Source organism: Dryas octopetala, chromosome 4 (assembly GCF_963921425.1).
Source record: "Dryas octopetala chromosome 4, drDryOcto1.1, whole genome shotgun sequence".
Classification (NCBI taxonomy): Eukaryota; Viridiplantae; Streptophyta; class Magnoliopsida; order Rosales; family Rosaceae; genus Dryas; species Dryas octopetala.
In genome coordinates, this window is record NC_141369.1 from 25,638,178 (window position 1) to 25,650,446 (window position 12,269).

The following is a 12,269-nucleotide window of genomic DNA, read 5'->3' on the forward strand; positions in this document are numbered from 1 at the left end:
AATGGTCATTTTTTCAGTGTATATTTAGAGCTTACAGTTTGTAGTGCATTTGTTTTTTGTATTTTAATTTTGTACCTTCCTTTTATTATATTTGTAACCATTTTTCTATCATATTTATCCCTTCCTTATATCTAATATCATATTTGTACCTTCTTTATATCATATTTGTACAATTATTTTACCACATGTCACATTTGTACTGTCTTATATCATATTTATACAAATCTTATATCATATCGGTGCAATTCTCATATTATATTTGTATCTTTTCTTATATCGTATTTGTAAAATTCTCATAATATATTGTTACTTTTAGACATTCTATTTTATACTCATTTTATATCATATTTATACCATTATTAAATCTTATTTGTACACATTTCAGTTTGCAAATTCTTATATTATATATGTACCAATTATTATATCATGTTTGTACATATTTGTACTCTTATTATATTATATTTGTATATGATAACTAATAAATGTTCAAAAAGGTCAAACATGCCATAATTTGAGTCATTCTATATGTCGATTCATGCCATTTTTGGCCTTTTTCCCATATCATTGTTTTCTCCTTTTGAGATTGAAGGTCTTATCAATGATAAATTTTGACCAAGTTATTATTTATAGTGCTAAATTTGTCACATCTTTTAGCACTACCAAATGTTAGGGTGTTATATAAATGTGTATGTATAAGTCATATTGTGATACTTACTGATTAATATTTGAATTAAATATATATCAAGTTTTAAGATGCTTTTCTAAAAACTTCGAGGTTGTTATTAATTGAGATTTTAATAGATATTAAAAATCTATATAAATGTGGGTGTTTTCAATTTAGATTTTTAAATATTTAATAAGAATCTATATGTTATTAATTAAGAGTTTTAAAAAATTTCATAAAATCTAAATGTTTTGAAAAACTCGTGAATTTTATTAAGTAATAGATTTAGATAAATTTGAATAGATTTTATTCAAATAAAAAAGACTATAAAAATTTCAGCATTTCTTTCTTGGATTTTAATGGATTATATGAAAGTCAATAAAATCCATAAAATCTCAAAACTCTTTTAAAATCTGAATTGGTTTCAAAGTTATTTATGACTGCAAGTAAACCCTACACATTCAACATTCCATTAGTAGGCCTTTAGATAATTAAATCAGAATTAGAAAAAGTAATGGATTAAAAAAGGAAGGGGGGAAAATAGAAATACGCGGAAATATAGGTGGGAGCTGACGTACACAATGAAATCAGAGTATCAAGACCAGCTTCCTGTCAAGTTAGGCGGCCGGTGAGAACCAATAGACTAATAGAGTCATTAGAGTATGGGTTGCAAGAAACTATTTTAAAAAGAAACGCTAACCTCCACCAACCTCAACTTATTTTCCACTTACAATTCAACGCCACTCCCCACTTCTCAACCTACTATCTACTTCTTCTACTTCTCATTCACAGCGGCGAATTCGATCTGCTCTGTTTAATCTGGTTCGTACTTGTTTACTTTCTTAGTTGCTATGCTCATCGGAATTCGAATTGCCATTGTTTCAAGCGTTTGCTCAATTTTGATCGATTTGCTTTCGATAGCTTAGGTCATTTATTTCAATTTTGATTTATGTTTTCAATCTCATCTATTTTCTGAAACGAGTAATTCGGTTGTTTAAAGCTCGTTGCTGCGAATTTGGATTTAAATTTTTTTAAATAATAATTTTTGGGTCCCGACAAAAGCGAGGGAAGTAAATTGATTACACAAGATTACTGGTATATTAGGGTAGAGTGAAGATTACTCTTTCCAATATTATGAGCTCAATATTCGATGCTCTGTTATTGCAATTAAATGCGAATCTCGTCAGTGTTTTGGAACAGTGATTGACTGATTGCCTCATTGACTTTGCTTGCTTTGAATCAGATCACAAGTTGCTGCCTCTGATCAAACGAAGATTTAGCTTTGTGAAATAGCTTTGAGCTGCTTGTACAGCTTAGAAAATGGGATCAGGAAGCTGGCACATGGAGAAAAGAGATGGTCTTAGAAGTGAGTCCTTTAGAGAGGTTGAGAATGTGCTTGAAAATGGGTCACTCTCAATTATCGTGCTCGGCGCTTCTGGTGATCTTGCCAAGAAGAAGACATTTCCAGCACTATTCAACCTTTTTCAGCAGGTTTCTCTTTAACTTCTTCTACTGCCGTTTTTAAATACTATTGATCATGGACATATATAAACTGTAACAACCCCTAGTACTCATTCTTAAATGTGATCGAGAATCCTTAGTGCTTATTAAGGATTGTGTAGAATATGCTGTGGAACCATGCACTGGAGTAGTGACTTTGCTTTTGGGTGGGTTTTTCTTTAGGGATTTCTACAGCCAAATGAAGTTCACATTTTCGGCTATGCAAGGACCAAGATTTCTGATGATGAGCTAAGAAACCGCATGCGTGGGTGAGTTTTTTTGCCTACGGTTTTCCCAGTAATTTCCTTTTCCCAAGTATGATAATTCATTTCAGTGAAAATGGTTAAGTTTCCTAAAACATTTGATAACTTGTACATTGCAGGGAAATTCGTTTTTGCTCACTTTAACCGATGTTTGGTTCATTTTTCTTTGTTCTCCTCTTTTCTTGGCTATTAGTATAGCAAATGATAGGTATTGATGGTTGATAATAACTGCAGATATCTTGTGCGTGACAAAGGAGCTTCACCCAAGCACTTGGAAGATGTAACCAATTTTTTGCAACTGGTTAGTGCCTTGTGCAACATTTTGTATGACTCCATTTATTCAATTCCATTCATGTAAAGATATTCAATTTCTTGATAATTTTTTTTGCAGATCAAATATGTAAGTGGTTCTTACGACACTGAAGAGGGTTTTCAGCTGCTTGATAAGGAAATATCGGAGAATGAAGTCTCAAAAAATAGTGCTGAGGGATTATCTCGCAGGCTCTTTTATCTTGCTCTTCCTCCATCAGTATATCCATCTGTCAGCAGGATGATCAGCCGTTGTTGCATGAATAAATGTAAGCTTTTTCCAAGTCTAATTAGGTATTGAAAATGCTGTATTAACGTAGATAGTTGTTATTAACCTTCTTTCTGTACATGAGTCAAGCAATCATACATGTTGGCATTAAATGGTTCCCCAATAAACTTGTAGATTAAAGACAGGTTAATATTAATCTTTATAAATGTCTGATTATAATCATTTCAGCTGATCTTGGTGGATGGACTCGTATTGTTGTTGAGAAGCCTTTTGGCAAGGATTTGGAATCTGCAGAGCAACTCAGTACCCAGGTTGGAGAGTTGTTTGATGAATCACAAATTTACCGTATTGATCACTATTTGGGAAAGGAATTGGTGCAGAATTTGGTAATGTTCTAATGTCTGTATATACTTTTTTCTGGTTAATAATACTATTGAAATCTGCTTATATTTTATTCTTATGTAAATTTACAGTTGGTACTTCGTTTTGCAAATCGATTCTTTTTGCCCCTTTGGAACCGAGACAACATTGCCAATGTACAGGTGAGAATCCTTCCTTCAGTGCTGGTTATTGAGTGTCAGTAATATCGACAATGTACAGTACAGGTGGTACTTGCAGTAAATTTAATCTCTTAACTTTTAATTCTTTTTATTTGGCAGATTGTGTTCAGGGAGGATTTTGGAATTGATGGTCGAGGTGGATATTTTGATGAATATGGGTATGCTTCATCAATGCTATTGTCTCAATTTGTTCTTTGAGCAGTATCTTAAGTGAAAAATAATGCTTTCGTTCTCTATAAAATTATAAATGTTATTTATTTTTCAATTATCTTAAATTTTCAATTTATGTTACTAGAATCAATGTTTCCCACTGATTTTGGGGAAAAAATCTGTTTGTCAATGTATCTGGTTTTATATCCGTGAAATATAATTAGGATGCATTGATTAATCATTTTTTTTTTTGGGCAGAATTATCCGCGACATCATTCAAAATCATCTATTGCAGGTAAGATCTTGATATTAAGTTTGGAGTAGATTTTAATGTCTTTAGCAATGCCATCTCTATATGGTTATCCTTATCCCTTTATTTTTCGAATGATCAATATTTCCAAATCACTCTGAATATCAATTAGTTCACTTGTTTCAGAGTTGTAGTTTTCTTCTGTTCTAAGAACTAGCAATGCATGTAACATGTGGTAAGAACTTATATAAACTTGGTGGAGCTTGTGTGTTGTGGCAACATCTCCAAATTTTCTATAACCTGTATGCATGAGAATCATCTTCCAATCTCCCCTCACAATGAACCTCCATGCCAGGAAAAAGGTATTTAAACCTTCACCTGATTTGTTTATACAATTTTCCACTGCAGGTTCTTTGCTTGGTTGCCATGGAAAAGCCTATTTCCCTTAAACCAGAACATATCCGGGACGAGAAAGTAAAGGTGTGTACATCCTCGATTCATTTATGATGATATAATAAACATAAGGGATCAGACAACTATACTAATAGGTTTATAGAAGAAAAAAAAAATCAATTTGAAATGTGTTCCTTTGAATGACACTTAATGTTCTTTCATAATGTGTGCTCTCTAAGTTTCAGAAATGCCTTTTTGTATCACTTGACGATTAATGAGTGAAAATTTAGGTTCTTCAATCAGTACTTCCAATTCAAGACGAGGAAGTTGTTCTTGGACAATATGATGGCTACAGGGATGATCCAACTGTTCCTGACCACTCTAACACTCCAACCTTTTCAACTGTGGTTCTGCGAATACACAATGAAAGATGGGAAGGTATGATAACTTTCACAATTCATTTACATTTCATTGGAACTAATTTCTGAACCTCCCATTTGGGGAAGGAGTCTTATGTTGGAGATGCATACTAAATTATGATGGTTTTTTTTAACTATTTCTATTATGCATTGAATTTATCGAAGGAGAATATTGTCTTTCTCTGTTCTCACCGTCAACACCATTTTCGTCAGGTGTTCCTTTTATACTGAAGGCTGGGAAAGCATTAAATTCAAAGAAGGCAGAAATAAGAGTTCAATTTAAGGATGTTCCTGGTGACATATTCAAATGTATGACAGACCTTTATAAATCCGAGCGACTTAATTTGAACATATATCTCCTTCAATTGTATATTATCATTTTCTTGCTTAGTTTTTCTCCTGGCATCATAAAGAGGAATTATCATCATCTTTCCATTAGCACAATAGCTCATTGTTCCAAGATGAATTTTCTTTCCATATAATTCCATAAATTGTTGTTTTTAGTTGTTCTATTTCATATGTTGTTGACCATCAGCTCATTGTTTAGGTAAAAAGCAAGGGAGGAATGAGTTTGTAATACGCTTGCAACCTTCAGAAGCCATGTACATGAAACTTACGGTATGTGTTGACTTCGGAGTGTAATAATAGTTTGTTTGAGCTGATATCTCCAACTTTCTTATGCACTTGTTGAAGACTTGGAGTAGAACCAGGCAAAGCTTTCCTGTTTTAATATTTCATGTATGTTAGTCTGCTAATAACATTTGAGTTGCGAATATCTGTAGGACATCTTTTGAGAAACATGCATGCACGTCCTTGGTTTTGGTTGCTGGTTCACTGATGTAAAGCTCCAAATGCCCCTGTTTTCAAATCATCTTCCTATTGTAGTTCTTAGTGATCATTTAAGTATGCCAAGTTGGAGAGACCCACTATTTCTTGTAAAAATGGAAAATTCAGTACAATGATCCAAGTGCTGAAGTGCTTGAGATACAATATTTCATATGGCACCATAATACACTACAATTAGTTGATTTCCTGATAAATTACTAATTCCTTTTTTTTTTTTTTGCTGAAGTTAAAATTACTAATTCACTTTTGAGAGTTTTGAAATAGTCCGAGTCCTGCTCATTATTGTTGGAATACTTCATAAGGTCCTGAAAATCCAAGTAATAGAAACCAAGGCTTTATTTGTCATGTCCATTAAACAGAGAAACACTGGAGAGTCCATTATCCTCATCATGTTCACTTCCTCAATGTCTGTTATGCAGGTCAAGCAGCCTGGACTGGAGATGCAAACTGTCCAAAGTGAATTAGACTTGTCATATGTGCAACGTTATCAAGGGGTAACAATCCCGGAGGCCTATGAACGTCTAATCCTTGACACGTATGGCCACTGCCTTCCTATTTTAAGAATCTGTCTTTGTTTTGTAGCCCATATGCTGCTTTTGCTATAGCCAATGAACATATAAAGATTGAGGTCCACTCAACTTGAAGGGCTGGTAAATGTTAAAATAGGGATTACATGATCTGTACCTGGTGCAATTGCAATACATGGGATGCAAGAAACTGACTGGTGCAACTATAATACAAAGGATACAAAGAACTGAATGTTAATATGTTATCTGTCCATTAATTTTTAATCATGACAGTGCAATTTTTGACAGAATAAGAGGCGATCAACAACATTTTGTACGCAGAGATGAATTGAAGGTAACAAACTTTGCACACAAATTTATTGTGTTAACCATCAGGCAACCATTTTCCAATTGACAATGACTAGTTTATTGTTTTAATCATCAGGCGGCCTGGGAAATCTTCACACCTCTTCTGCACAGAATTGACAATGGTGAGCTGAAGCCACTTCCATACAAACCAGGCAGTCGGGGTCCTGCAGAAGCCGATGCGCTGCTAGAAAAAGCTGGTTATGTACAGACACATGGATATATATGGATCCCTCCGACCTTGTAGAATGCTTGTCCTTTTAGCTTTCGGCTGTGGCCTGCACTTATACAGTGTGCCATAAAATGGTTGTGTTTACAGCTTGATAAAAGCTGTGCATCCAGAATAAGAGTGCGGTATGTTGTGTATTTGGAGTGGTAAAACAATACATCACCTTGCGGGCTTTCCCCTACCCTTCAAGTTTCCAAGGCTCTTTGATTGTAATATAAATATAATTTTTATGTTAATCAATGGAAGATACCTTAGCGGTTTCTTTATGCTAAGTTAGTATCATAATGATAATATTCTTATGCACAACTTACATTTTAGATTAAGAGATAATATCAGTTAAATACTATGCTTGAGATTAACTTATTTTGGATTTTCTGGGAAGATAAGATATTTATAAGGGAGTGTCCACAAGATAGTAGATAGAATGTCTATGCCACAATTCACAATTAGTAATGTTTATCTTTTAACTTTTCCAAGTGGTCAAATATCTCGTTCAGATATTATTATTAACCATAATAATCAAGTTTTTTTCTTTTAAATTAAATGGACTAAATTAACCTCGACCGATAATTTTTTTTTCTTGGTTACGTTAAGAGTTTAATGCTTCATCACTTGGTTAGAACCTTAGAATCATCTTTTATCACTTGGGCTAATCTCAAAGCTTTAATTGCGACAGTTTTCTTGTTAGTTATAGCATGATTTCTTGTTAGTTATAATAATGCTATGAATATCGAATTTGTATATTAAATTTGGATCTTAAATAATGTGTCAGTGTTTTACTATTTATGAAATAAATAAATTTTAGAGTGAGTCATGAAATACTACTATGTCATTTGGAATCTTTAAATTTAAGTTACAAATTCAAAATTTCTACCACTACTCTGTTGACAATTGACGCATATTTATTACATCAAATATTATCACAAATTGATAAAATATAACAATCTTGGTAATATATATATTTTTTTCTTTTTTGGGGTGGGAATGGTAATGATAATTTTTGAGTTAAAGTTCTGGGGTGAGTTTAAGTGTTAAGAGTGGGTCCCGTAATGGGTCAAAATTAAAATATGACAAGGAATTCCATAAATTAGAAAAAAAAAATGTAAAGCTTGGAATTTAATTAGGGAAAAAAAAGATATATATTTTTTCTGAAAAGGCAAGTAAGTCAAAGTTGAAAGGATACCAACGAATCTGAAACCTTCTCTCCCAAGTAGCAAGGAGAGAGAGAGAGAGAGAGAGAGAGAGAGAGAGAGAGAGAGAGAGAGAGAGAGAGAGAGAGAGAGAGAGGCGAGTCGTTGTTGGTGAAGGCAAAGAAAGGACCACCACCAGGAAGGAAGACTTGTCACCCGCCACACTCTTTCTCTCCACGCGTCCTTTTCCCAACCTTCCCTGCTCTCACTCTCTCTCTCTCTCTCTCTCTGCCCCTAATTTTAGCACGCACGCACGCTCTGTTTTCCTCTCCTTCTAAATTCTGTTACCTCCTTCCCTCCTCCTATTTGGTTTCCATTCATTCTCTCTCTCTCTGCATTGCGTCGTCGGTTGGTTGGTCCTTTGTTTGCATTGTTGGGTCAAACCTCTGCTTTTGTCGTCCGCATCAGATTCGGTAAATTCAAGCACCCTCTTTTGATTCCAATTCCTTTTCAATCTTTGTTTATCTTCTTTTCTTTCCTACTCGGTCTCTTTCTCTTAATCCATACGCATTAGAATTGCTTCTCTGAATCGCCTTTTTTTTTGTTTGTTGTTAAAAAAAAGAATTTCCACTAGGGTTTCTTTAACACCAATCTTTCTTTATTCTGAAATTCAGCTTAATTTGTACTCGTGCCCAATTATGAACTTCTTTGTTTTTCCTTGAGAATCAGTCTATTGGAAAGTTGGGTTATTTCGTTGATTCAGGAAGCTCTGAAATTTCGGGTGCTTTTTTGTTTCCTTTCAAATTGTCTGCCTCCTGGAATTGAATGTTTTCCTTGTATTCTTTACTCGCTTTTGATTTCAATCTTTCCTAGTCGGCTGTCTTGATTCTTGTCTGCAAGCAAATCCAGGTTTCTTGGTATAAAGCTTGCGTTCTATTCAATCTTTTAGGTCCAAAGGATGGCTTTGAATCTCTCTCGTGGCTCAATCTTGCCTACGTATCCTTCGCCAGAGCATAGTTTGTGTTCTTCTGCCAGGTACTCTAATGGGTATGTGATGGATCAGTACAAAGAAAAGAATTTGCATGGTATTTCTGATGATTCGTCAAGTTCTTGGAGTTCCAATTTGGATATGAAGAATACCCATCTTAAGACTGAACTGGGTGGCTATTGTGAGCCTCCTGCCGATGATATTGTTGATCGGTTGCCTGTTGATCCTTTTGGAATGGAGATAAAGTCTACTTTTACGGCTATCACTGGTTGGTTTCAAGGTTTTGAAAAGGATTTTGAATCTTATGGCTCTGGGGTGGATGAAGCAAAGACAAAGATGGTTGATGGTGGATTTTTTGCAGGTCTGAATTGGGTTTGGAATAGTTCTGTGAGGTTTCAGCCGGAAGTGGGTGACCTCAAATTTGATGGAATATCAATTCCATGTGATAGCTTTGATGGGTTTGGGATCAATGATGGAGGTTTTGTATTGGATGGCAATGTGGACGAGTTTCTGAGTTTTACCCATGTGGGGAACTTGGATGTTAGTGATGGAGCTAAGGAACTGCAGGTTGGAACTAGAATGTATTCCAAGGATTATGAATCTTATGGCTTTGGGGTGGATGAAGCAAAGACAAAGATGGTTGATGGTGGATTATTTGCAGGTTTGAATTGGGTTTGGAATAGTGCTGTGAAGTTTCAGCCAGAAGTGAGTGACCTGAAATTTGATGGAATATCAATTCCATATGATAGCTTTGATGGTTTTGGGATCAATGATGGAGCTTTTGTGTTGGATGGTAATGTGGAGAAGTTTCTAAGTTTTAGTCATGTGGGGAACTTTGATGTTAGTGATGGAGCTAAGGAACTGCAGGTTGGAACTATGGAAATGCAGGATTGTAGCATAATGTATTCCAATGGTGATGGGGGTGCTCCGCATGATGCTATGCTTTATGCATTGGCTTATCTTGGTGTTAAGGACCTTCTTTCGGTTGAAAGGGTTTGCAGGTCTTTGTGTCATGCAGTTAGAACTGACCCTCTTCTATGGAGGAGTATTAACATTGATTGGCCGTTGAACGAGAGGATCACTGATGATGCTCTTGTAAAGTTAACTAGCAGGGCTCAAGGCACTCTTCAAACCTTGAGTCTGGTGCATTGTGCAAGGATCACCGATAGTGGGCTGCAGCATGTGTTTGACAGCAACCCAAGGCTGACAAAGGTGAGTTATTTTGGTTACTAGGGAAATATTCCAGAACAAATATGCTTTTTTACTTGTATTTCTGTTTATATTTTTTGTATCAGTATCTTATCCATTTTGTAGTGACAATAATTTCTCTCATAAGAAAAAGTGACAATAGTTTTTAAAAGAGATGCTTTTATGTTGCTTTCTCTTATAGTACCGTTCTGAAGTTATTTATGACCTTTGGAATTACTTACATATTTGGTTACTACATAAAGCATTTTTTTCCTGCTCCATTTTTATCGGCATACTATAATTTTTGTACATATAGCAAGTAGGTTGAAGACTCTAGTCCTTGTAGTGGCTTTTTAGGATTTTGATTGATGGGTACCTTTAATTTATTTTGGTATCTATGCTAATTTGTATGCTGTCATGTCTATACAATATCAAGAACACTGGAGTGAATAAGTTTTCAAAGAAAATTTTCCATCTCCTTTCAATTAATATCAATAAATTTGACTATTCAGGCAGCTCTTGATGCTGCACGTGTGTTAGTTTTTTTGGTCGTAAATTTTGTTTATTGATCACTTAACTGAAATTGAAACTCTGCATAGTTTTTATCTTGCAAAGCCGGTTGTGCTCTTTAATGATTTCATGCCCCTTGTATTCATCATGTTAAATGCTTGAAGTTTATAGGAGTTCATTATACCTTATTTTTATGTGGTTTAAGTTCTTCTTAATGCTTCAGCCGAAAGAAAAGGTTCTTTCTAATGCATTAAACTTATGAATGTACACTTTTTTCCTTATGCAGTTAAGTGTTCCAGGATGTCTTAAAATAAGTGTTGAGGCCATCTTGTTAAACTTAAGGACCTTGAAGTCTGCAGGCAAACCTGGAATAAAGCAGTTGAGAATTGGCGGTCTCTCTGGTATAACAGACAAGCAGTTCGAAGAGTTGAAATTTTTTCTTGGCGCAGATAACCATATTCATCTTACAGCCCCAAAACCACGGTTTTTCCATGGTGGGCTGTCACATCTCTCTTGTGATGATGATTGTGCCATCGACATTGAAGCGTGCCCCAGGTGCCAGAAACTAAGTTTAGTTTATGATTGCCCAGCAGAGAGTTGCCAAGGGAAACATCATGCTGCTCAGATGTGCAGGGCTTGCACACTCTGCATAGCTCGCTGTATTAGTTGTGGGTGCTGCCTTAAAGACACTGATTATGAGGAGACATTTTGTTTAGACTTGCTTTGTTTGGACTGTTTGGAGAAACTACTCAATTGTCAAGAGAGGCATGGGGAAAAGGGTGCTCCCAAGTGTGCCATATTTTGTCAGGAGAACAGGTATCAATTTTGCCTTTTTGGCTGATGGAAAAGACATTGCATATTTGTTTGCTGTCAGTTATGGATTGGAATCTACAAGGTCTGGCTGTTAACAAATGCACAGAAGCTATTTAATGCATGCTTAGTTGCCACAGTGAGGGTTTTTATTACCATGAGGAAGTTGCAGCTTGTCAAGGTGGAGAATAATCTCTTGGAGGAAAATGAAAAAACCAAAAAACAAAAAAAAACAAAAAAACAAAAAAGAAGAATAGAAGTGGGAGGAAATTTTACAAGAAGGATTGATTGGAAAAAAGTAAAAAGAAACTAGAGGGTTTATAAGAGAGATTCAGAAGGTTGTCTTGAACATGGTTATAAGCTCGTTCCAAAGTGGTTCCAGTCCTGGAGACTTGTCCAAGGGCAATGAAGAAAAGTTCTTGGAGAATTTACTGGTGGAAGTTAAGCAGTATTCTTTTTGGTAAAAAAAGTGAAGCAGTATGTGTAAGTAGCTATTGATTGTTAGTGGAAGCAATATTCATCATCATCATCATCATCAAGCTTTTGAGGCGTTTAATGGATGCAGATGAAGAGTAGCAGCTATGGGGTCAAGCAGAAAGTTTTGGCTGAGCTGGAGGAATTTTTGAAAGCTTTGTAATAGCTTGGCCGCTGGGGCCTGTTAGGCTGCAGTTGGAGGACTGATCTGTTATATTTCAAAGGATCTTTGCCTTACGAAGTTTGTGGAATGTGTAGTATAAATCTAGTTGATCGTTAAAGGCATCAGACACGTAACTGTTTGTTGTCTTAAACAAGGCAATGATTAATAAATACGAATGATACTTACAAAATAATCAGTTTCTTGTTGCTTTGCTATTCTTCCTTGTCGTTTCATCCTTTTTGAGTGTCATTTCATTCTTGTGCAATGAACCCTTTCTTCGCTACAGAATTTTCATTACTTGATCTGTTTGTCACATGCCACA

At 35.3% G+C, this 12,269-nt stretch overlaps 2 protein-coding genes across 5 annotated transcripts; both read left to right on the plus strand.

Moving 5' to 3' along the window:
- Positions 1–1,329: 1,329 nt before the first annotated feature.
- LOC147288869 (glucose-6-phosphate 1-dehydrogenase, cytoplasmic isoform) lies at positions 1,330–7,047 on the plus strand. 3 transcript variants are annotated; one of them, XR_015121639.1, is made up of 16 exons: positions 1,330–1,486; positions 1,908–2,155; positions 2,348–2,433; positions 2,662–2,728; positions 2,819–3,005; positions 3,194–3,351; positions 3,439–3,507; positions 3,625–3,683; positions 3,934–3,970; positions 4,334–4,405; positions 4,609–4,756; positions 4,951–5,046; positions 5,285–5,355; positions 6,003–6,077; positions 6,166–6,444; positions 6,535–6,638. XR_015121639.1 is itself a non-coding variant. In XM_086239033.1 (16 exons), exons 2-16 carry the CDS (start codon positions 1,985–1,987, stop codon positions 6,700–6,702), a joined length of 1,551 nt encoding a protein of 516 aa, XP_086095159.1. In that variant the 5' UTR covers positions 1,330–1,486; positions 1,908–1,984; the 3' UTR covers positions 6,703–7,047. The 3 variants fall into 3 exon arrangements, 2 of the variants coding, with proteins under 2 accessions (XP_086095159.1, XP_086095160.1); XM_086239033.1 differs by having other exon boundaries at positions 6,003–6,118; positions 6,399–6,444; positions 6,535–7,047; XM_086239034.1 differs by lacking the exon at positions 1,330–1,486 and having other exon boundaries at positions 2,016–2,155; positions 2,266–2,433; positions 2,621–2,728; ... (1 more) ...; positions 6,399–6,444; positions 6,535–7,047.
- Positions 7,048–8,094: 1,047 nt separating this feature from the next.
- On the plus strand, positions 8,095–12,127 carry LOC147288870 (RNI-like superfamily protein). 2 transcript variants are annotated; one of them, XM_086242412.1, is made up of 3 exons: positions 8,095–8,287; positions 8,764–10,014; positions 10,787–12,127. In XM_086242412.1, the coding sequence occupies exons 2-3, from the start codon at positions 8,773–8,775 to the stop codon at positions 11,339–11,341; spliced, it is 1,797 nt and encodes a 598-aa protein (XP_086098538.1). In that variant the 5' UTR covers positions 8,095–8,287; positions 8,764–8,772; the 3' UTR covers positions 11,342–12,127. The 2 variants fall into 2 exon arrangements, with proteins under 2 accessions (XP_086098538.1, XP_086098537.1); XM_086242411.1 differs by having other exon boundaries at positions 8,095–10,014.
- The last annotated feature ends 142 nt before the right edge of the window (positions 12,128–12,269 follow it).